The sequence below is a fragment of the Dendropsophus ebraccatus genome, chromosome 8, assembly GCF_027789765.1.
Source record: "Dendropsophus ebraccatus isolate aDenEbr1 chromosome 8, aDenEbr1.pat, whole genome shotgun sequence".
NCBI lineage: Eukaryota > Metazoa > Chordata > Amphibia > Anura > Hylidae > Dendropsophus > Dendropsophus ebraccatus.
In genome coordinates this window covers 57743878-57768206 of record NC_091461.1, presented here as the reverse complement: position 1 = coordinate 57768206, position 24329 = coordinate 57743878, and the positions used below count along the sequence as shown (strand labels likewise).

Sequence of the window (24329 nt, the reverse complement as noted above, 5' to 3'; positions counted from 1 at the left end):
ATGGGGGGGGGGGATTTATTAAGATCAGCATCTCACGTGCCGTCCTTAAAGAATCCTCCACCAGTGCACAAGCCCTTACATACATTCTCAAAATTCCCTCATTTAAATAATTTTGTAAATTGCTAAACATTCTCAATGTCTCTTCCTGTTCTTGAGATTGAGACATCTCTGTCGCAATCTTAATCTTTCTTTGTCTCAATTTTTTTTCTTTAAATTCTAGGAAGTTCCATGAGAACACAACTGTGCAGTGCAGTCATCTGTCCATTATATATCTAATATCTCGGATTTCCTTAATGCATGCTTTATTTATATTTGTTTCATTAGAGTATGCAATGTATTTATTTTTTACCAAACGTTATTTCTGAACGTGTCAATGCCAGGATTCAATAACTGGAAAATATCTACAATTACCAAGGAAAACATAGGCATTGGATCAAAGCAGAACAATTTGGACGTAACAAATGTAAGTAGGACTGTTCTACCGTATCTGTATACAGTAAAGGTGACAAAAGTAGGTTTTATCTCTGGATATTATCCTGACAATAAATAAGCACTGTTTCTAGGTAAACCCTGTTATTAACACTTGTTGCATCAATAATAATTTTATATCTCTGTACAGCACTACAGAATATGTTGTTGGCATATAAAGAAATTATATCTATGATTATTATTATTATTATATAGGCTTTTAACTCTTTCAAATTCTGAGATTCTTTTTTCCAGTTTATTTTGCCAACATAGCTATTTTACTAACTGATTAAAATACTCTGTGTGAACATAGCCTTAGAATGTAATCCACTTTCTGTAAAAGACTTAAAGAGGAAAAAGGAATGTTAACTTAAGGGATGTTAACTATAGCATTTCTGGTAGATCACACAAAACAACAATCCAGATATACCCCAAAAGCACTGTTTGGGGTATATCTGTTTTAAAGAATTTAAAAAAAACTATTTGATCTTACAGTAAAATTTGACATTTCTTTAGTATTTCATAACATATCATACAATTACAAACAAACAAACATGAATAAATGAAAAATGGACATTGTCTTCTTTTCTGTCACAATGTCAAAACCAATCTTTCTTTTGAAAAATATCTAAGGTAACTGTTATATGATAATTAGTGAGTGCTAAATCTGTCTGCAAAGAGACTGTGCATAATGTATTTAAATATAGAAGATTCTCAGTCTATCAAGAAAGTAATATGAGGGTAATCTAAGTAAAATAAAAAAAGGTTTTAGAAAAACATAAATTATCCAAGTAAGGATAATCTATTATTGTTATTTAATTTTCTGTCCTTTATGTGACACTCCTTGATTCTCATAATATTTAAAATGCTTGTTAAATGTTATGTTATGTTATTTGATCTTCCAATAAAAACGGACATCATTTTAACAATGTGAACAAAAGTTATTCAACTCTTTATTTGTACCCCAAATGGTTCTATTGAAAATACAACAGATCCAGTAATAAATAATCCATCATACAGTTATATTAATAGACAACTGCATGGGTTTTGTGATACGGAGATGAGAAAACATATTGACTGCTCAAATTGACAACCAAGAACAAAATGTAAACTATGCCCCAGAATGATTAATCTGTATATATAATATGAATCTGGCCCTATATACTTTTGCTGGACCAAATGCAATTCTAATGTATTGCAGTAATTGAATTTTTTTTCTATTATTATCTTCTGCCCAATATAACATCTATCCACTGCATTAAAAACTGTGAGACCCCATCTGAGATGGGAGCAATACTAAGTTTATATATATATTTTTAATTGTATTGTCATATAATATATGTGTGTGTGTTTTTCTATATATTTTCTGTGCCTTTCTTCCTTCTCCCTCACCATTTAGAAAATGATGAGTTATTCTAGCAAGATGCCACCACATGCTGAGATGGGAAACCCCATTTAATTTACAGAACCTAAATACTGCAAGTCTTTTCTATATAATCTTCTGATACAGTTTATTATTTTCTTGTGTTTTAGCATTTTTGTGCCTAATATATCAGCTAGTCAGACATGGATGAAGATTTAGACATATGTGATGAGTGTGAGCAAAGGAGGTTGGGTACGTATAAAGCTATATATGTTTGTACACTTTTAAGTACAGATAATGCCATTACAGTGGTGCCTTGGATTACCCACACCCCCAAAATAATGTTTTTTTTTATTCAGAAAAACAAATGAAACAAACATTTAGAAACAGCTGAATATGTGATATTGTAATTTACTGTACAGTATAGCAATCAGCATGTGGATTATAATGTATAGTAATTGCGTAAACCTGCAAAATAACAGCAGCAGTTTGTAGATACAAGATGGAACTGCAGATGCCTATAATGCAGTAGCGTAATACAACAGGCTAGAATACGGAAGCAGGGCTGCTGTCAGAGGTCTGTGTGGTCACATGACAGCAGTGGGGAAGTGGGTGTGCTCAGCATGGACCAATCAGGAAGTGAGAATCACAGAGCTGTGCAGGAGGACAGTGAAAGAAACTTCTCTATACAGCACTGTTTATAGCTGAGTGTAGGCACATTATAGCAGGAATGGAGAGAATGGGAAACATAAGGGCTGACAGAGACTGCAGGGAGTATGAAGCAATGAGCAGGGCAGATGTGGGCACATGCATGCAGAATTCTCTGTCCGGGGAGAGAGGGGTTACAGCTATGAAGAGATTACCTTCACAGTCCTGTCCCCGATGCAAGCCCCAGCCTGAAGTGGATCTGCTATGATATGGAAGAAGAGGGAGACTTTCTGGGTCAGAGTACAGTGCTGTAGACCATGCTATGCAGACCATGCCGCTCTTCCACTCCACCTCCCACCCAGTACAGGGAGCTCTTAAACCAAAGCAATGCTCTTAAATCAGGTCATAATTTTAAAAAACCATGAGGTCTTCTCGCAAAACACTCTCAATCCAAGTTACTCTTAAACTTAGGTACAACTGTATATATTTAATTTATAATCACATATAATGAAGTACTTATTTTTGCCAAGAAAATCATCTTGTTTAAAAAAAAAAACATGTCAACCATCTGCAGTACTGATGGTCCCCTCCCCTCCATGGTGCACAGCTATTTCTCATTCTCTCCATTTCAGGGTGTGGGGCTAGAGTTCTCAGAACTGATGTAAACTTTACCTACAGATTTGCAGTCACAGCATTTTCCATAGTTGTGGATTTATGATTTATTTCACCACTTTCTTTGTATAGTGATGAGATCCCCAATAGTTCTGCAACAAAATTTCTTTTTGTATTTGTGAGAGATCTGCATGAAAAAAATCTGATGCTTGCAGAATTACCCTAATGGGGTGTAGTAAATCCAAGTGCCTAGTGCAGCACAAGCTGGAAATACATCCCTGAGTACAGCACCTACTCCTTACTGTTATACTATGACATAATGCTGGCCAAAGTGCACTGGACTGAACATGCCTGCACTGTGCTTGGGTATTATGTACAGTACAAGATTGTAGATGGCATTTGGAGGGAGAAGAGGTTGTTGATGCACCTGTTTTACAAGGTGCTAGGTGTAGAATTAAATAAACAGAAGCAGGACAGCAATGAAGAGGTTACACTAAGCAGTAAATTGTGTACAGTAGTAGTAGTAGTAGTAGTAGTAGTAGTAGAAGGAGGAGGAGGAGGAACTCAAGAGAAAACTACCCAGAACTTTATGGGTTTTTAGACATGAGAGTCAAGCCTTCGGTGCTCTGTAGGCTGGGCTAGGTGGTTTGGTGCACTGGAGGCTGGGCTAGGTGGTTTGGTGAACTGGAGGTTGGGATAGGCGGTTTGGTGAACTGAAGGCTGGACTAGGTGGTTTGGTGCACTGAAGGCTGGACTAGGTGGTTTGGTGCACTGAAGGCTGGGCTAAGTGGTTTGATGAACTGGAGGTTGGGTTAGGTGGTTTGGTGCACTGGATGCTGGGCTAGGTGGTTTGGTGCACAGGATGCTGAGCTAGGTGGTTTGGTGCATGCGATGTTGGGCTAGGTGGTTCGGTGCACTGGATGCTGGCCTAGGTGGTTTGGTGCATGGGATGCTGGGCTTGGTGGTTTGGTGCACAGGATGCTGGGCTAGGTGGTTTGATGCATGGGATGCTGGGCTAGGTGGTTTGGTGCATGGGATGCTGGGCTAGATGGTTTGGTGCACGGGATGCTGGGCTAGGTGGTTTGGTGCATGTGATGCTGGGCTAGGTGGTTTGGTGCACGGGATGCTGGGCTAGGTGGTTTGGTGCACTGAATGCTGGGTTAGATGGTTTGAAGCACTGGATGCTGGACTAGGTAGTTTGGTGCACTAGAGGTTGGGCTAGGTGGTTTGGTGCACGGGAGGCTGGGTTAGGTGGTTTGGTGCACTGGATGCTGGGCTTGGTGGTTTGGTGCACAGGATGCTGGGTTAGGTGGTTTGGTGCACTGGATGCTGGGCTAGGTGGTTTGGTGCACTGGATGCCGGGCTAGGTGGTTTGGTGCACTGGATGCTGGGCTAGGTGGTTTGGTGCACTGGATGCTGGGCTAGGTGGTTTGGTGCACTAGAGGTTGGGCTTGGTGGTTTGGTGCACTGGATGCTAGGCTAGGTGGTTTGGTGCACTGGATGCTAGGCTAGGTGGTTTGGTGCACTGGATGCCAGGCTGCCACCAAACCACCTAATTTGCATAATGAATAAAGTTTCCAGAAAACAGCGCAGAGGATGGATGAAAGTAAAGCACATTTATCCTCAGCGTTTTGTGTTCTAGGGGAACATAACAGCAGGGTAGAGTCTTCTAACCTGCTGCTAGTGTCCCTTTACTATACTGGTAAAAAGTTCACGATTCCTGTTTAAATACAAATGTTTTATAATGATAACATTGCAAATAGTTTTTGTCTTTGTCTTATGTCTTTGTCTAACAATCCAAATTACTTTTAACAGGTGACGTGACTTTCCATCTGTTATATTGCTATGATGTCTACATTGTATCACCTCCCTACCCACAGAGTACCAAACAGAGAGACATAGATATCTATCTCTATGAAAATATTGTGAAGCCTCTTGAACAGAAAGGATATCAATGCTACTATGGATCCAGAAACATAACTGGAGGTAGTCATATTATTCAGGCTATGAGTCACCCCATTACAATAATTCCAACAACCATTGTACCAGTATTTAAAGATAAGAAGTTCTCGAACTTGCGAAATTTACTCTTAAGGCCAGATTATTTGGAACGGATTTTATTTCTCTTATTTGATAACTCACAAGTTTATCCTGATACAGTAGCAAAAAGCAGCTGCTCATTGCCAATTCATGACCCTTATTTGCTACCTAAACTGATCCAAACAATGGAACAGAATCGGAGAGAGACCCCTCTGCTTCAAAGAAAAATAAAATATGAAATGGGGCCATATCCTGGTGAGTATTACAAGATTAAGGACATGTTCAAATGTGTGCAGCTGTGCGACACAAATTGACTTAACTTATCTGTTATGATTATGATTACAATTATGCATTAATTTATTTAGTTCACATGGGCTTTATAATGTTTTTTATTTGTTTGTTGTTGCAATATTGTTTAAAGTGAATATGTTGCCTGTTTTGTTTTTAATGTGGTGCTGGTAAAGGTTTTTTCTTGTTCTTCATCGCTGTAAGGGTACGTCATGACGCTACTAGTGGGGTTCAGAGAAAGGTCACGCCGTGACCCTGCTCTGAACCACAGTGGTCCCAGCTGGTATCAGCAGCCCTGGACTGTAGCTATTAGCTTCAAAGCAAGCCCTAACATTTGTTGATTTCTTTATAAGGGAAGACAGAGGTGCAATAAACTGGAGTTGACCCATTGACATGAACGGAAGAGGTTTCTGGTCAGGCTCTGTGACCTGTGTACAGGTCATTTTACAGAAAGGGGGAGGATTAGCTGCTAGCTGATAAGGAGGATGGAAAGTGATCTGTACAAAACAGGAAGTCTCAGCTTAGTTTTAAGCTTAGTGGTCAGAATGAAAACGGCAAGATTTTAGAATTATTATAAAATATAGATAAAACATGAGCTGTTTTCTGATGACACATTCTCTTTAAATCACTAATGTAATTTGTAGTAAATTTTGATATGTCACCAGACATGTCAAAAGTTTTTGATCACAGCAGCTCTCACTTCTTAGTCCTTCAGCGATCTGGAAGTACAACAGGGAGAGTATGCATCAGTGCGCTCCACTCAGACATCTGAAACGAAAGAGTCAGATATGATTGAGAGCTGGGAGAGACACGCACTGCTGTACACTCCTCCCAGCTGTACCTTGGGATCTCAGCGGGTCTCAGACTGGATGGTGTCCTGTAGGGAATGAGCATCATGTCAAGGACAATAAATGAGAGAGGGTGAGTGAGCATGATCACCTACACAATGGAGGGTGCTTCTTTAAATACGAATCATATAAATGTATTTTCTTTTTTATTAACTAAGTGGTTTGCTATGATTTGTTTCAGCTTCTTCAGTATCCTCCATTACATCAGATATGGGCATAAAGAGTGAGTATGATGACTTTTCAAACAAACATACTGTATGTAGAAAGCGAATGCCTGAATATTTCCCTTGTTTTAAACAATTCAGCTTGGGAATGATAAAGTTAATAAATTGTAACATTTCTAAAATTATTTCATAATTATTATTGCAGGAAATTCAAGGTCATCGCTCCTTGACGTTTTCAGAATAGGTAACTGATTTGCTAATTTTTAACTTTAACATATAAATAATGCTAAGGGAAACACTACTTATGTACATAACATATTTTACTATTGTATCTAATGTATATTTATTCCTTTAAAAGGGCGCTTATTTCAAGGTAGAGACAGAATGGATAGTCACAGCTCAAGAAGTTTGCATGAAGAAGGTATGTTTTCTCTCCTCAGGTAAATATACCCAGACAGTAGTCTCTGGTTCCAAATTTTGTGGGAGCTTAGCTGATTCATAACAGCAGGACTCTTCCTGCCAGGAGCAGAGAAACCTCCAAGCATTGTAGTTTGAGCCCTTAGATGTGGTGGTCAGATTGAGAACTAAATGGTCTAATTGGCACACAAATAGGTGTGCCAAAAAGACATAAATTGATTTTCATGGCAGCAGGGGACCTAGTGAAGGTCCCCAGGTATGCAAAGAAGTTGTACCTACTTGCTTGTGCCTCCAGCAGGGCCTGATGGGTTGCAGCTGACAGGTTAACCCATTCCCACAGAAGGACGTACCGGTACATCCTGCTGCGGGTAGGGAGGTGCAGAACTCTGAACTGCTACAATCCCAGCTGCTTTCTGCAGCCCAGGACCGCAGCTTTAGCGGGTGTGGACGATCACAGCACGCGTTAACTAGGATAGTTAAATGCAGCTGTCAAACATGACAGCTGCATTTAAATGCCATGCACAGCCCCTCTCTCTGGTGTCTAGTAGCTGCATCCTCCCCCCCCACACACACACAATGCGATCACAGAGGGGAGGATCCATTGTACTGGCCGGGCTGGGAGTGGTGGAATGACGCTGATCCCGGCTCGGCAATCTGTGTATCTGGTCTTCTGCAGATCTAATCTGATCTAATGGATCAGTGCTCTATTATATACACAACATTGATCTTGATGGGAGATATAGTGTATATAGAAGTCCTCCAGGGAATTTCTACTTAATGTATGTAAATAAAAAAAGATTTTTTATTAATAAAAAATCTCCTCCCCTAATAAAAGTTTGAATCACCCCCCTTTTCCCATTTTATAAAAAAAAAAAAAAAAAAAGTTGGGAATCGACGCATGCGTAATCGCCTGAACTATTAAATGATCACATTCCTGATCATGCATGATAAATGGCGTAAGCTCAGAATCTAGAAAAATTATGATAAAAAGTGATCAAAAAGTCCCATGTACGAAAGTAAGGTACCGATAGAAAGTACGCATTGTGGCACAAAAAATGACACCTCACACATGAACATTTATTTTTTTTCAAAAGTTTTTTATTTTTCAAAGGCCATCAAATAAAATAAAAGTTATAAAATAAAAGTTGCCTATCATTGTAATTGTACCGACTTACTAACAAGTCAGTTAGTCAATTGTACCGACTAGATAACAAGTCAGTTTTACCATAGGGTGAATATTGTGTTTTATTTTAAATTTCACCCCGCATATAATTTTTTTTCCGGTTTGGCAGCATATTTTATGCAAAAATTAAGTCTGACATTGCAAAGAACAATTGGTGTCACAAAAAAATAAAGGCTCATAAGGGGTCTGTAGGTGAAAAAATACAAGCGCTATGGTGTTTTAAACACGAGGAGGAAAAAACAAAACTGCAAAAATGAAGATTAGCCCAGGAGGGAAGGGGTTAAAACACTAAACTACAGTAGTAGTACAGTTTATTATATAAGTGATAGTATATCCACACTTTTGTCCACATGCATTAATTGATATCTATTATCCTGATATCTAATTTATATGCATATAGTCGTAATGCTACTACAGCTTTACCAACAATTGCCTCAAGACGAAAAGAAAAAATGCTGAACTTATGTAGCCAAAAAATTAATCTTTATTAAATACAATATTAAAAACAATTCATTCTTTAAAAAAGAGAGAAACCCAACATTAAAGAACAGCGGCTATCCTGGAGGAGGTATTGTATTATACTATACTATTATAATATAAATGTGAAATTGACCCCCGGACGAAGACTATGAAACGCGCGTCGGGGTGGTGGCGTCCCGAAGGACATATACGGAAATTACTTGACAGGTATCTATGCTGTGTCTCCAAGACCATTGGGGTCAGAAATATTTATGGGCTATTTTGCAATAGAATGTATGACTAGATGGATTTAGATTGCTTACAATTATGCACTAGCACTTTAATTATTTGCCTATGGCATGGTGTGTTGAGTTGGTCGGGGACACGGCATGTGCAATAATAGTATAGTATAATACAATACCTCCTCCGGGATAGCCACTGTTCTTTAATGTTGGGATTCTCTCTTTTTTTAAAGAATGAATTGTTTTTAATATTGTATTTATTATTAATAATAATAATAATAATAATAATAATAATAATAATAATAATAATTTTTTGGCTACATAAGTTCAGCATTTTTTCTTTTCGTCTTGAGGCAATTATATAAGTGATAGGAAGATTGCATGCAAAAGTCTCCTTGTGGGACAAATAAAGAGTGAAACTTTGACAGAAAAATAAAAATGTTTTGGATGAAGGAATGAAAAAGCAAAGAAAATTGCTTGGTCATTGCACTGCATTGAATTGGCTGATTAGCTTATTTAACACCACCATGATATGTAGGTAGATGGCTGTGCGTAGGGCTGCCTTACCCATTGAGTAGGGTAAGCGGCTGCCTGGGGGCTCATGTGTGACAACAAAGCATCCTTCTCCCTGGTCGGTGTCTTTTCCATGGCACGCAGTGCATCTCCATGCGCTCAGACCTATATTATACAGTATACAGGGCAACAACATAGCTCATACTGTATAAAATAGGGTCCCTGTATATTGTATTATACAGTATACAGGGAAGCAACATGGTTCATATATTATATATGAGCCATGTTGTTGCCCCTCTGTATATATGAGCCATGTTGCGTTGCTCCTCTGTATATACATATGTATGTACAGAGGGGCAACACAATATAATGGCTTATATATACAGAGAGGGGCAACAACATGGCTGATATATAGCTCAGAGGGGCAACTACATGGCTCATACAACTCGTACAGTATACATAGAAATGGATGTGCACAAATATATTTTATATATATTCGCAAGGTTGGGGGGGGGGGGGGTTGGACAGTGAGGGAAAGGGGGCCCAGTTCACAGCTTTACTGAGGGGCCATTAATGCTGTTAAGATGTCCCTGGATGTGTGTGTCTTTATTATTAAACAAATACATTTATTTAGCCCGGGACAGTGTCAAGGAGGCAGGTCATTTGCTGCCTTGTATCCTTGGCCTACTTGGCCTGGCTATATTTTATTATGGATGCCCATCTGAGATTGATTGACAAACAGGGCTCAGCTTTTGTTACCCCAAAAAGATGTTACAGTATACATCAATCAACAACAAGCATGGAATGGAATAGCATAGTAGACAATGGAATATAAATAATAATAATATTAATATTAATAATAATAATAATAATACAGTATCCAGAAAAAAAAAACAATGGAACCTTATAGTGATAGATGCTTCTGCGTGGCATCATCCATTAACGTATGCAGCAGTGTTCCATGGGCACAGAATTGTTGGTATCTATGGAAGCACAGAAAATAGAACGAGTATATTTTTTTTTTTTAGTTTTAGGATTTACCTGGAGACACTATCATCAATTTGCAGGCCTTAATACTGTATGTAGCTATTAAATGATTTAGTAATATATTTGTAATATATTTCATACTTGTATATTAGTCCAGATAATATTTTCATACCTTTATTGTATTTTTATTAGATTTTTTTGCAGACAATGAAAATGGTTTATCATCACAAATACAAATGCAACAATTAAAGTGTTCTTCAACTTCCTCTGAAATGGGTTCGTAGCGCTTAATCTGCCCCTGGTTAATTGTAACATTGTGTTATGTGGACCCCTTATCATACACCATAGAAAGATTTGTCAATAAAAGGTACTACACAGGCACATCCAACTTCAGGCTGCCCCTGTATAGAAATAAAGGGGTACTCCAGACATTTTTTAACCTTGGCTGAGGAAGGGGTGGATATAAACAAGATGTCCAGCTGCTCTGGGGGAGTGGAGCAGCTGGACATCGCCTTAGTGTTGGAGCTGCGGAGGTAAGAGAATGTCATTGTTTATATCCACTCCCCGGCCATAGTTAAAAAAAAGTCTCCTGCCCAGAGTATTAAAGTCCCCATACACTTTATAATTTTGTCAGCTGTAAGGGATTAGCCATCGGTATATATTGTATGGGGCTCTCGTGATCCGCCACCAACAGATGATGTCCTGGACATAGGGGTCTAGCGTTACATTGAATCTGACCCCATTGTTCTTGGAGAGATAAACCGGTGTCAGAGCTCTGGTTGTGGCTTAACCATTAGCTCGTTCATGAATGATCATTCAGTTAACAGTTACTGAAGATCTATGGACACCCTTAGATGTTAAGAAATTCAATGTTTTTAGGATTGCCTTTGTTTTTAAGCAGATCACGATACATGCCTCGAAGACCTTAAGACAACAACTTCTCCAGATGTCTTCTTGAGCCACTGTCACCACTATGATGAGAAAATCAGTCATTTTGCTGCTCGAAGTTTGACAAAAATAATTCAAAAGAGTATTGGAACTTTTTATAGAAACACAAATTTGCTGAAGTTCGAAACTGAGGTCAGAATACGACTGGAAAAAGATTACATGAGGAACTGTGAAATGAACAGCTACTTTGAAAAGCTGTACTTCTGGATCCTGGCTGCAATTTACATTAGGATCTATAAATGCAATGATAGTGATTTAAAGTACCATTTGAAGGCTCTAACCATGAAATGGTACAGGCCTAGCTCGAAACCTTTAGAACAACTCTATCAAAGCAGTTATCTCAAAATCACCAATTCAATGATTGCAAGAATCAAGTCTTGGCCAAAGCAACTGGAAAAAAATGATGCACATGTACAAATGCTGGAAAACTGCATATCATTACTAGATCAGAATGATTTTAAAGCCATTAAAAATTCAACAGACATGAATACAGTGGTTAAGTATTTAATCCAGCTTCCTTGTGACGTAAAGCACATTTTTGTTGTAATTATTACTGAAAAGGTAAGATGGCGCATATTATAAATGTACTACTGTTTCACAAATATTCATACCCTCATAGTAAACTAGGTTTATTTAGGCCTATGAATTAGTGGTGTGTTTGGAGGAGGAAGAATGAAGCACACGCCGAAAAGATAGCAGCAGCTAAGTTTTTGCAGCAAGTCATACAGCAAAAGGATGCTTGAATAAGTAGTAACGATACTTGTCATAAAGGGGTTAAATAATTCTGATACTTTGTTAGCCATTAAAAGTTGTGTTGTTGTTCAGTTTAGATGAACCACTGGATGAACTAGTTGTGTTTAGCTTAAATTTAAATTGTTCTGGTTTGAGCAATTTTTAAAAAAAGTGAAAGTGTGTACATTTTACTAACAAACCTGTAATGAGACTTTAGTTACTCTTGATGGCATCAACCGTGTCCTGCTTCTGTTTACCGCCTTGTTATAGTGCTTGAAAAAGCACTATATTGTAATCCGTATTTTTCTTCTTCTGCTTCTTCTTCTTCCAGCCATTTTTCTGCGATTAATAAAGCCCGAACCGCTTTGCGCACAGACTCCGTTCAAACTGCGTTTCGAAGCCCTCAGCGGTGACAGGTGTGCTCTCTATTTTTGGTTTCTATAGGATTTCTCGTTTTTAAGAAATTTACGTTTAAAGACCCCTAATTTTCCATAGGAAATAATGGTCCATTGAAAATAATGGCCACACTGTAAACACTAACAGCCAATCACAGCACATATGCAAATAGCTGAAATATAGCAGCCAATAGAAATTTTAGGGTCTTGTCAGTCAGTGTGTCACAACATCCACACAGTCACATGTCCACTATTGGCTAATAGAAGATGCAGAAGTTGGAAGGTCCTTAATGATTTTGTCTCACTGACATGAGTAAGATATGAGCCAGCCGTATAGCAGAGCCGACACCCGCACTATGTAGCAGAGCTGAGACAGCCGTGTAGCAGAGGCGACACCAGCACTATGTAGCAGAGCTGAGGCAGCTGAGGCAGAGCTGAGGCAGAGCGACCCAAGTCGCTGTTAAAGGGGCAGTACCCAAGTCGCTGTTAAAGGGGCAGTACCCAAGTCACTCTTAAATGGGCGGTACCCAAGTCGCTCTTAAAGGGGTGGTACCCAAGTTGCTCTTAAAGGGACTGTACCAAAGTTGCTCTTAAAGGAAGGGTATTAGGGGTTCAAGTTTCTCTTAGGGGTTCAAGTTTCTCTTAAAGGGAAGTCACTATTAAAGGGGTGCTTTTTTTCAAGCACTATGTATTTCCCTGGAAATACAAATCTAGTTCCTGTTTGCTCCTCCACTAAATTGCACACTTGTCCTGGGTCTGCTCATCTCTGCCATCCTTGTGTTCTCTCTGCTTCCTTCTTCCTTTAGGGTAGCTTCACACGTACCAGATTCGCAGCGGATTTCATGCTATGAGTTTGCAACGAATCCCAGCAAATCCTGGTACAGTGATCTTCAATGGGGTTACATACCTGAAGTGAAATTTTTATTCTGCTATGAGTATGTGACGCCGGCCCCTCTAACCTCCCACCACCCGCAGCATACGTTGCCTGCTCCATGCTCCAGCTGCATCTGAGGCTCCCAGAGGTCCTGCTCAACCAATCAGTGACTGTGGCGTGCACTGACTGGCTAAGCAGGACCTAGTATGGCAGTTTTATCCAGTCATAGTATGGTGGTATTGGTCAGGTCTGGTATGGCGGTGGTTAATGTGACGCCTGGAGCTATTACCTACCAATCTACCAATCCTGTGGAGAGATTTCCCTCAGACAATATAAAGACTGCTGTAATCATTGATTACCAGGATTATTGGCAATACACCTATAGGCAATATGAAAAAGAAAATCCTGATGCTAATTGGTGAGTGAAGATGGGGGAGTCTTCAGGTTTAGTGCCCGCTGCAGGTATGTAACACCATTGAAGATTACAGTACCAGGATTCGCAGCTTATTTCGCTGCAAACTAGCAGCGTGAAATCCGCTGCGAATCCACTACATGTGAAGCTGGCCTAAAAGGGCCAGTGTATCTCCATCTGTTTCTGCCTTTTGCAAATCAGATTCCACCTGCACCTATTTAAAATTGCTCTGCTTGCTTCTGCAGTGTTGTTGGATCCTTGCATTCAAGGCAAAGGTGTGTAGTTGTATATTCTGACCTGTGCCTGTTTATCGGACTACATTTACCTACTTGACCCCTGTATATACTGTTTGGCTTTCCTGTTGCCAACTCGGATTGCCCGACCTGCTTCAGAAGCTGCTTTCCCTGCCCCTTTGCCTGTCTCATTATGATTTCTTTCTTATCTCGGGTATCGTGTTGACTCTCATCACTAACTCCACTAACTGTACGTGAGGATCTGAAACAATTTAGTGGGCCAAATATGCAAAATATAACAAACCACAACAAATACTTTTACCAGTGTGAAGCATTTTAAATTAAAATCCTTATTTGAAATTTCTAGATCTTTGAGAAGAAATACACGGAGCCATGCATGCTGTTCTTCAGTCAGATCTGTGCTTCAGTCCGAGACAAACATCAGGAAATGTATCTTGATGTGGTGGAACGGGCAATTGAGTATATACAGGAAAACTACACTAAAGGTAAACCAAGCTAAAAATCTTGCTAAAGTCCAATTGTACTCATTGCCAATAAAGAGAGAAATAAACGTAATGACTTTTAGAAGGTGACAAGATAAAAATGAAAACACCAAAATAAAAACTTCCTGAGAACTGAAAGTGCCAATGATAGGTAAAATCTCATTTTTTTTAAATTGGTCTTTAAATCTGTGTGCAGAACAGGAAAGCAGAAAGCCGTGTTACTAGATAAAGACCTTGGTTGCTTAAGCGAAAGTGCTGTCTTTTTGTTTACTTCCTCATCTATAGTAATGCCTTGTCATCATGACTTTAATGAAATTTCTCCACACTATAAGACCCAATTCGATTTTATTCCTAGGAAGTGAGACACCACATGTCAATTCCTTAATGCATTCAAATAGATACCATCTTGTCTCCAAAAATCATTCTTACTAGATTCCACCTTAAAATGCCTCACCGCCACTAATCGGTTCTTCTCCACAAATCGACCTTACGCCCCCCCCTTCCCCCACATGAAGGACAACGACAATAGGCTCCTACAATCCAAAGAGGCCTAAATCCAATTAATGTGGTGGCCTTAAAAATACAAGAACAACATAGCTAAGGCTGGGTTCACACTACGTTCAAACTGGATTCACTACTACAGCATTATGACCAGGCATAGCCGTCAATCAATAAAACAAGATTACCACCCCCTCCAGACCCCTTCCAATGCCATCCACAGTCAATGAGGTAGGGCTGAAACTTTACCAACTGTTAGGGGGAGATTTATCAATACTTCTTGCATTCTTTGATTGGCTGCCATGGGCGACAAAGAACATTCCTAATGTGAGACAGCTTGATAAATCTCCCATTTAGTGCCCAATCCTTTTCAACAGGTCAGCCCCCAACCCAGACCATATGGCCTTAGTGGCCACCCTAATAATGACAACCAAAATGCTAAACTGATCAGAAATTGATAAAAGTGAACCAACCCTATGCTGTAACAAAGGCCCACACCCCATGGGGGCACAAGCCTATACTTACCTGTACTCTTTTTCAGACAAACCAGACACCCAGGGACAGAAAAAAAAAAAAAAAAAAAAAAAACCTTAACAGTTTTTAAACGCCAAAGCAAAAACACCAACATATCCTCATATAACTCTATATCCTCCCAAAGCAAACCTCTAGCCATTGAAGTTGACTTTCTTAACCTCACTGCACAGGATGTGGCTGGCACTTCTTATGCGATCAGGTGGCCAGGGGTGTTTTGAAGGGCTTTGGGGGGGCTAATGCATAGCATTACCTGCTCCTGTCAGGGCCGGGGACGAGCTGGGGGGGGGGGGGGGTTACTGTTCACTACACTGCACAGGATTTCTGATGGGATCAGGCAGCTGGGGGGGGGGGAATTGGGGCTGCTTTGGGAGATGATTACACTACAGGTTTGGGGACGTTTGGGGGGGCAAGCTGGGGGGGACAGGTAACTGAATTTTGTGCAGCGAGCACAGAAATGGCCCTGTTATTTTTTACATGTTATGTCTACATATACTGCACCCCCTGCTGACCCCTACAAGTATAGGCGGATAGTCATGACGTCACTTTTTTTTTTTTTTTTGAGAAATTGAAGCCTGTCTGACCCTATCACAGTGCACTGCGTAGCTGGAGGGAACAGCCAGGAGCCACAGTGTGAACAACCATAGGCTAATTTCTATTTATCACTCTTTTAAAATTAGTATTGCTTGGTAAGGCTATGTTCACACAACGTTTTTTCTTGTCCGTTTATAATTTTTTAAATGGTGTTCATCCCTTTGAGTCCAAAATTACGCCTGTTATTTGGAGGATAGGCTGTCCGTCAGTGCAATAACAGCTGTTGGTACATTATTCTAGTTTGGGATTACTAATTGGCCTTTGGGTGTGTCTTTAATTAAAAAGTCCATTGCATTTAATAGTAAAAACGGAGAAAGGGCCGGGAAAAAGAAAAACTTTGTGTGAACAACTGAAAATAACGTCCGCTGTTTGCAAAAGACGTCCGAAAATAATTAACATGATCATTATTTTGACGTCCGTGCAGATCACTTCCGTCTTTTAATACACTTTAAGGCTATGTTCACACTACGTAAGTCTCCGGACATAGCGCGTTCTGTCAATAAGCGGCCGGAGATTTACGTAGTTTGCGTACAATAGAAAGTATACAATGTACGGCTGCACAGTTCACACTACGTACGAACTTACGCCCGGATCGTACGCGGCGCCGTAAAAAATGAACCAGACCTTGTTTGAGGACGAAAATGACGTAACTTACGCGTAACATGCGGTCCCGTACGTAGTGGCGATTTCTTCATTTTTCCACTTTTCTTTGCTGATCCAAAAGGTTCTGTGGGGTGTTTGGGGCTAGGCGAAGATTTCCAAGTAAAAGACCGCAGTCAGATCGCTACGTAGGGCGCTCGGGAAGCGTAAGTAGACTACGGGCGTAAGTTCGCGGTCCGTACGTAGCCGGCCGCAACTTGAGTAAATTCCCGGCCGGAGTTTAACACGTATATGTCTGGCCGCGAAAATATGCGGCCGGACATATACGTAGTGTGAACATAGCCTACTACACTATACATCTTTCCATTGACTTTAATGCATTGCATTGCAGTCAGTTAAATCGCAGCAATAACGAACGTGTTCCTAAATAGAAAAAGCTGACGTTGTGTGAACATAACCTAATAGTTAATATAATAAATTATTCTATATTTAATTTCAGGTGCATTAACGTTAAGTTTAAAGCTCCTTAGCGTTATGTGGGACCTTCTTAAAGATGGAAAAAGAACAGATGAAAAACTGATGACTATCCTGAAGCATTTTTTTAAAAAACTGGTTTACCATCCAGTGAGTGATGTCAGAAACTTTGTTACACCATTGCTATTTAGTGAGGATGTGAATGGCCTTGACATATCTCAGTTGGGTAACTCATGTATCACCGTGAATGAAGACCTCTTGGAGACATGCATTCGTGAAAAGCTATCTCTCGACTACCCAGACATGGTCCTTCATGATCTAATACCAACAACTGCAGAAAATGTCTTGTTGTTTGATGCAACAATGCCGGATGGTTACACTCTAGTGCATGTGTTTAGGCAGAAGACATTAAATGATATTCTGCAAACAAATTCTACAGATAGTGCTTATGAACGCTTTCAAGAAATATCTAGAGCAGTAGCTGTATGTCAAGGACATAGGAACATAGTGACCCTCAAGAACTCTTCTTCAAATGGTGTCTTGCCCCTGTTTATGGTTGAACATGGAAAACCCCTTCTACAGTTCTTACATGAGAATGAAAATCGACTTACCTTGTCCCAAATGGTTGGCATACTTATTGATATCGCTTCATCTGTTCAACACTGCCATAAAAACAAGATTTTTCTCTGTGACATCACTCCGGCTAGTTTTATAATCACTTCTGGGCCAGATGGTTTCTTAAGAACAAAACTGTCTGCTTTTCTTTATTCAAAAAGCATTTCACATATGGAAGTTGACCCTCTGAAGGTGTACATGGAAGAGTACCAAATCTGCGTTGATGGTATGATGTAACAGTTGGGCATGATTTTTTTTAAGCGGCACTTTTTATTTATATCGATTTGAGCTAGGTTCACACAACCTCTTTTTTTGGCCGTTCGACAGACTTCTTTTTGGACGTCTGTCATTTTGAGATAAAATACCATCCGTTATTTTGCAATGGTGTCCATGATCTTAAAATAACGGAAGTTATTTGACCTCAAAATGACGGGTGACCATAAAGACGGCCGTCGTACGTCTAATAAAAGATGATGCGGGAACCTAGCCTTACACAGCATGAAATTAGTAGCAGAAAATCTGCAGCGTATACAATACATATGAGCCTACTAAATATCCTGTACCAGTATGTAAATATACTTACATTAGTGACACATTATGGCAATATAACTGAGGTTTAAAAGGATTATCTAGCGTTAGAAAAACATGGTCACTTTCTTCCAAAGACTTTTGTCTCCAGTTTGGGTGCAGGTTTTGCAGCTCAGATCCATTAAAGTGAATGGAGCTTAATTGCAGACCACACCTGAACTGGAGACAAGAGTTGTGTTGTCTCTGGAAGAAAGTGGCCATGTTTTTCTAACACTGCTGTCTTTTGGATTGCTTTTTGGGTATCACATGTGGGGGGTGGCTACCTCATTTTTTAGCCTTGCACTCCACCCAACTCCTGTACTGTAGGTGTTTCAGTTGATTCTATGTGCCCAGTTTTGTAGACTTAGGGCCCTATTACACCAATTGATATCTGAGCAATTTATCTGACAGATTCTTGAAGCCAAAACCAGGAACAGACTATAAACAGAGATCAGGTCATAAAGAAAAGACTGAGATTACTCCTCTTTCAAATCCATTCCTGGCTTTGGCTTAAAAAATCTGTCAGATAAATTGGTCAGAAATCTGTTGGCGTAATAGGACCCTTATAGTCCGAGAGAGGCCATTGCTAGTGTAGGTCCAACTCTCTGGGGCTCACCTGGTTGATACATTCTATTTGATTTTGAATTTTTTTTTTTTATAAACAAATTAAATTCTAGGTGGCACATGCAGTTTGCTTCAGCAGTTTTCTGTTTATGTTTTTCTAACACTGGATAACCCTTTAATTATACTGCACATTATTATATGTTAATATTTGTTGATAGTATTTATCTCTTGTGATAATGTGTCATTAATAATAGTGCATTTATAGGATTGGTGTGCTATGCTTTGTAAAGGATATTTAATATTGGGCTTCCACCCCACTGTACTGTATATAGCCCCCTGAATGTCACCTCAATACGTCTGACACAGACTCTCTACGGTATTGTATATTAACTACATTTGGGAACTAATGTGGATAATACTAGAATAAAGGACTGCCGGTGCTGAGCAAATATTGAGAGTAGAAATTTTATGCTAGGACCCTATATTATTCTGTTTTTGATACAAAGACTGTGAGGTAGAATAAAACCTATTAACAGAAGCAGCCTGTTATTACTGGGCCAAGAAAAGGCAAATCTGAACTACACACACAGTTTGAGCTTTATTTACAGGGTTTCCCTTACTTTCCAGAATAAAGTATGTTGACATACTGCATACAAAACTTTGACATCAAGCATGCACAAGTTGGGGCATAACCATGTAGTAACCATGAGCCCCATGGCAATCTTTGTAAGGTGCCCATACTCTGTAAGGCCATGTTCACATTATGTATAACACCGGCTGTTCTGTGACCCGGTTGGATCACAGAACGGCCGGTGTTACTGAAGATCATTCCGGCCGGTACCGCAGTACTGGCCAGATGATCTTCACTAATAATTGATTCGGATGCGGGTGCATCAGTGTGCGCCCGCATCCGAATTCCCTGACGCACACAATGGAGCGTGTGTCCGAAGCTGTACGCTCCATTGTGTGAACTGACTGGTTCTCTGCAGCCACTATTCAATGAATAGCGGCCGCAGAAAACTGACATGTAATTTTTTTGCGGCGCCGCCAGCGATCCCGGACGGAGCATATACTATGTCTATACACTCCAACTGGGATTCCCTCTAGCTGCAGCACAGTGTAAGTTAAGGATTAATCACGGCCGTACTGTAAATCGGCAACAACGGCAGTGATTAATACTTAACTTATGTTGTGTGAACATGGCCTAAGTGTGACCATCAACAGTGAGGTTGTTCAGGAAATGCAGTGGTATTATTAGTCATTGTTCACTGCTTCTTCTCTTGTATTTTAGTGGCCTGCATTCCACTATGTTCTGGCTTCCCTCCTCCTTCTCACATCTCCGACCTGGGAAAGCATTACCAAACTGATGACAGTATTACACAGGTCTCAATGAAAGGATAGCTTAGCTGCAACACAATATTGCCCCCTAATAAACTTTGAGATACCGTTATTTTGATATTTGTGTTGAGGTGTATCCATGTGGGTTCAGCTACAGTGTGCTTCTCTTGGCTATAAACTAGCTATTCTGTATGGTTAAAAATAATTAAACATAAACATATGCTTTCCCAAATTAGGAATACTGCGCACACACACACACACACACACACACACATACAGTGGTCCCTCAGCATATGATATTAATTGGTTCCAGGACGACCATTGTATGTTGAAAATATTGAGACCAAAATTCTATGGAAAACTGGTAATTGGTTCTGAATCCCCTAAAATGTCATCCCAAAATGAGAAAAAAATAGGATTTAAAGAAAAATAAGCAGATAATTAATATGGATGAAGCAGATCCTTACATATAACAGTCAGAAGGAGCTACTGGAGACTGTAAATTTCTTTCTATGTAGAAGATGGGAGTGTCTTCAGGGTCCTGTACAGATCACACAGGGTCCCAGAAATATAAAATGAAGCCGAAGCGTCTCATCATGGCCCAGGTAAAGAGCAGCACAGGACATGTAGACAACCAACCAGTGCATGAATTTCACTAATACTGGGGTTTTACCAGTAGAATGGCCAGTTTCATTGGATTATCATCTAGTTATTTACATGTGCCACAGATCCTGACTGTCCATAGCACTGTATGTTGAGTCTGGTCTCAAGTTACAATAGTCCAAAAAGGACCATTGTATTTTGAAAATATTGTATCTTGAGGCCATGGTAAGTTGAGGCATTACTGTATATATATATATATATATATATATATATATATATATATATATATTTATTTTTTTTATCAACCCAACCTGTATATATGGCAACCCCACCCAAGCTATATGTAGTAGTCCCCAAGGTGCACTCTGTTTTAAAACTTGGTTTACTTTAAAAGTAATGCAATGTCTATGCTCTGGTCCGCTAGACTAAGATCTTCCAATGTCCAATGGAATAGTGTATTTGATGTGTAACCCTTTCATACTGTCTATTATTCCTAAGGAGAATATATGCAGCCACTAGCAGCTTATTTCAGCGCTCCTGAAACACTGAAAAGAAACGTCTTTTACGAGTACTCAGAAGTATGGATGGTCGCTGCAACGTTTTACTCCGTTCTTCTTTATGGCAGACAACCATATGAAGAGCTGTCTCATCTGAACACCTCTTTGTTTGTACGAGAGGTATGTTAATCTTTTCATGTTGCTTCAAGGTATTAATGACAATATGAGTAACCCAGACCATTAGTAATTTGCTTCCTTTAGGTTAAACTTATGTCATTTGAGCTGCTAATCACAAAAATCACCTTGAAATTGTCCTATCATGTACAGTTTTTCTGAAATATTCTTTCCGTGTTTTTTTGCAATATTTTCAGGCTGTCTATGTATTGTCCATTATATATGCTGTTATGTCATTTATAGGCAAGCAAATGCATGAGATCCTTGCATTTCATTGAAGTTGTAAAACTTCAGTGGATTTATTACAGACTCGGCACACACATCAGCTATAAACTACAGTATGATCTGATTGCAATACCTACCTACATGGAAAGCAGATGCTTAAGTGAGCACTGTCATTAAAAACTAATTTGCATATTTTGACAGAGGCGTCAATATTTAGCGTAATTTTAATCTGCTTCATTAAAAAAAATTTGCTATGTGAAATTCAAAGTTATAACATTGGCCACTAGATGTCACTATTTTAAGCTCCACTGCCTGTTATCCAGAAGTAAACGTTTTTTCGTAATTTTGCAGTCCAAAATTAAGACTTTTTGGGGGGATTGGTGCACATTACCATAGATTTATGGTTAAATAATTATGCAATTATCCTGATTGGCAGAAATTTTTCTAAAATTGTGCAACTTTACCTGTAAATTCAGTAAAAAATACTCAATTTTTACTCTTTTTGTTAATGTAAGCATAAATGTATTTATACTTTAAAATTAAACAAAATTCTTATTATAGCTGTCACAATCATATACATGAAGGATTTAATATATAGCATTAGTATGACTGTGTCTCTCTGATGTCTGTTGCTTTCTCCCTGCACTGTGATTGACAGCTTGGGAGCAGTTAAAGTTGAAGCCTCTGTCAAAATATGCAAAGTTTTTTTTAATGACAGGTACTCTTTAAGCCTCAGAAATGCACCATGACAGCTCTTAGCATGAAAGCTTATGAGCTGTAGTTTGGATAGAAGATTATTGATCAAGACAAATCCTGGGCTCCCCACATCTGATGTGCAAGATGTGCTGCTGATCCTGGACATTGGCTGAGAGGTTCTTGCAAGTCAATTCCATTCGCTGTTCCAATGATATAGTGGAAACAGAATGATCATTTGACTAACTGTTATTTCTGTCTAACCAATGTCTCTGGTTTCTCTGATAAGAATAACAAATCCATTGAATATCCCAATGCCGCATGATGACGCTCTCCCAGTACCAATGGACACTGTAGTGCTGCATGTGATGTCCTAAAATAATTTAGTTTCTTCTTTTTCATAGATTACTTCACATCACACACCACAGATACCTGGCTATCTTCTCCCTGATTTGTGGAAAATTATAAGTAATAACTTAAAAGAAATCATGTACAGTCGCATGTCGATGCAATCAATATTAGAAGAACTGGATATATTAAATAGTACATTAGGTGTGTTTAACGCCCTTTAGTTTGTTCAAATGTAAAATGTATATATTTTTATGTAGCTTATAAAGTACCACTATATAATGCGGCGTTGTACAGAAATTACTATTATTCATAGTAGTAAGTGACCCCAGTGGCGCTAACAGTTAGTTTCCCTAATGCAGGCACATACACCTTAGGAATAATTTCTTAGGAAAAGTGGAAGGAAATCCTACAGACATGGAGAGAACGCATCACCAAAATCCCATTAGTGTTAACCACTGAGCCACCAAATTCTGCCTAGTAATTGAGTAGATGGATAGTTATCTTTGTGGGGTAAGATTGAGTATAACTGGTCATTAATTGATTGAAATCTCTGATCTTTCCAGAGATGAGTAATCCTATCACTTAGTGACACTGCCAACTGGACTAAACCCAGACTGAGCAGGAATACCATTCAATAAGTGGCAAGTAGTACTAAGTATTTTCCTACAAATATATATATATATAGTTCAGGGAAGAAACAGAGTGCTGCACCTCACACCTATGGCTGATACTAGTGCCGCTAGGCTAAATAAAAACACATCAGAATTTTGTGTATGAATTGATCAAGCCATACTGCCCCATGTACCTCGTGCCGGTATCTGATACACATGGGTCCCTACACTAAGTCCACACCGTGCCAGTCAGTGGCCACCAACCCCGCAGGCGTGCACAGTCAGGGAACGGGGGCCATGGGACGGCCCTGCGACCCCCATGCCACAGGACCAGACCCAAAAACACCACACCAGAACCCGGCCAGCACCGCCGGCGGTGAAGGTCGCCCCCAAGCAGCACAAGTCTGGATAAGGAATTACACTCACCATAGCTGCAGCAAACAGAATGGGAAAAAACAGGAGGGATTAATATATATATCAATCTGCTCAGCGCTATGAGGTTTATATATTAGGTAGAATTTGTATTCTGTCAGGTTCCCTTTAACTAAAATGAAACATGCCGCTTTTATTTCTGTATTTCAGGGACAAAAGGTGATGAGATGTACTTTGTAAAGTCCATCTGCCGTCATATTAATCCAGAAGACATCCAAATGGTATAGTATGATTTCTGTCAGGTTATTGTTACTGTGAAATTGGGTTCCACTCGGCTGGTAAACACTGTATGGGCTGACCCACTAGAAATAGTTTACTAAAAATTAGACTATTGAGTTCAAAGAGAGCTGTGTATGTTCATCTTCAGTGAGCGCCACCTAGTGGCATCTGCAGGCGGTGAGAATTTTATCATTTACCTCTTTTGCTGTTTAAAGAAAAGTAGGGAGACTAAAGCTATGTATGAATCAAGAAAGTTCCGCTTTGTACAAAGCTATATTATAAAATGACTCAGCACATGATTTCAGATCTTCTTTTTTTCAGCTAAAAATGTTCTCCTCAAATATAGAAATGACATCCTATACTATTCATAAGCTATTATGTCTACATGTTAATGAAAATAGTTTTTCATTACAA

The 24329-nt window shown here is 39.4% G+C and overlaps 1 protein-coding gene across 2 annotated transcripts; it reads left to right on the top strand.

Moving 5' to 3' along the window:
• Positions 1-225: 225 nt before the first annotated feature.
• Positions 226-24145, top strand: LOC138798603 (uncharacterized). 2 transcript variants are annotated; one of them, XM_069979128.1, is made up of 13 exons: positions 226-463; positions 2002-2083; positions 4907-5386; positions 6449-6490; positions 6637-6675; positions 6790-6852; positions 10437-10508; positions 11134-11741; positions 14194-14332; positions 17052-17867; positions 21215-21390; positions 22707-22854; positions 23847-24145. In XM_069979128.1, exons 2-13 carry the CDS (start codon positions 2035-2037, stop codon positions 23921-23923), a joined length of 2709 nt encoding a protein of 902 aa, XP_069835229.1. In that variant the 5' UTR covers positions 226-463; positions 2002-2034; the 3' UTR covers positions 23924-24145. The 2 variants fall into 2 exon arrangements, with proteins under 2 accessions (XP_069835229.1, XP_069835228.1); XM_069979127.1 differs by having other exon boundaries at positions 21212-21390.
• Positions 24146-24329: the final 184 nt, after the last annotated feature.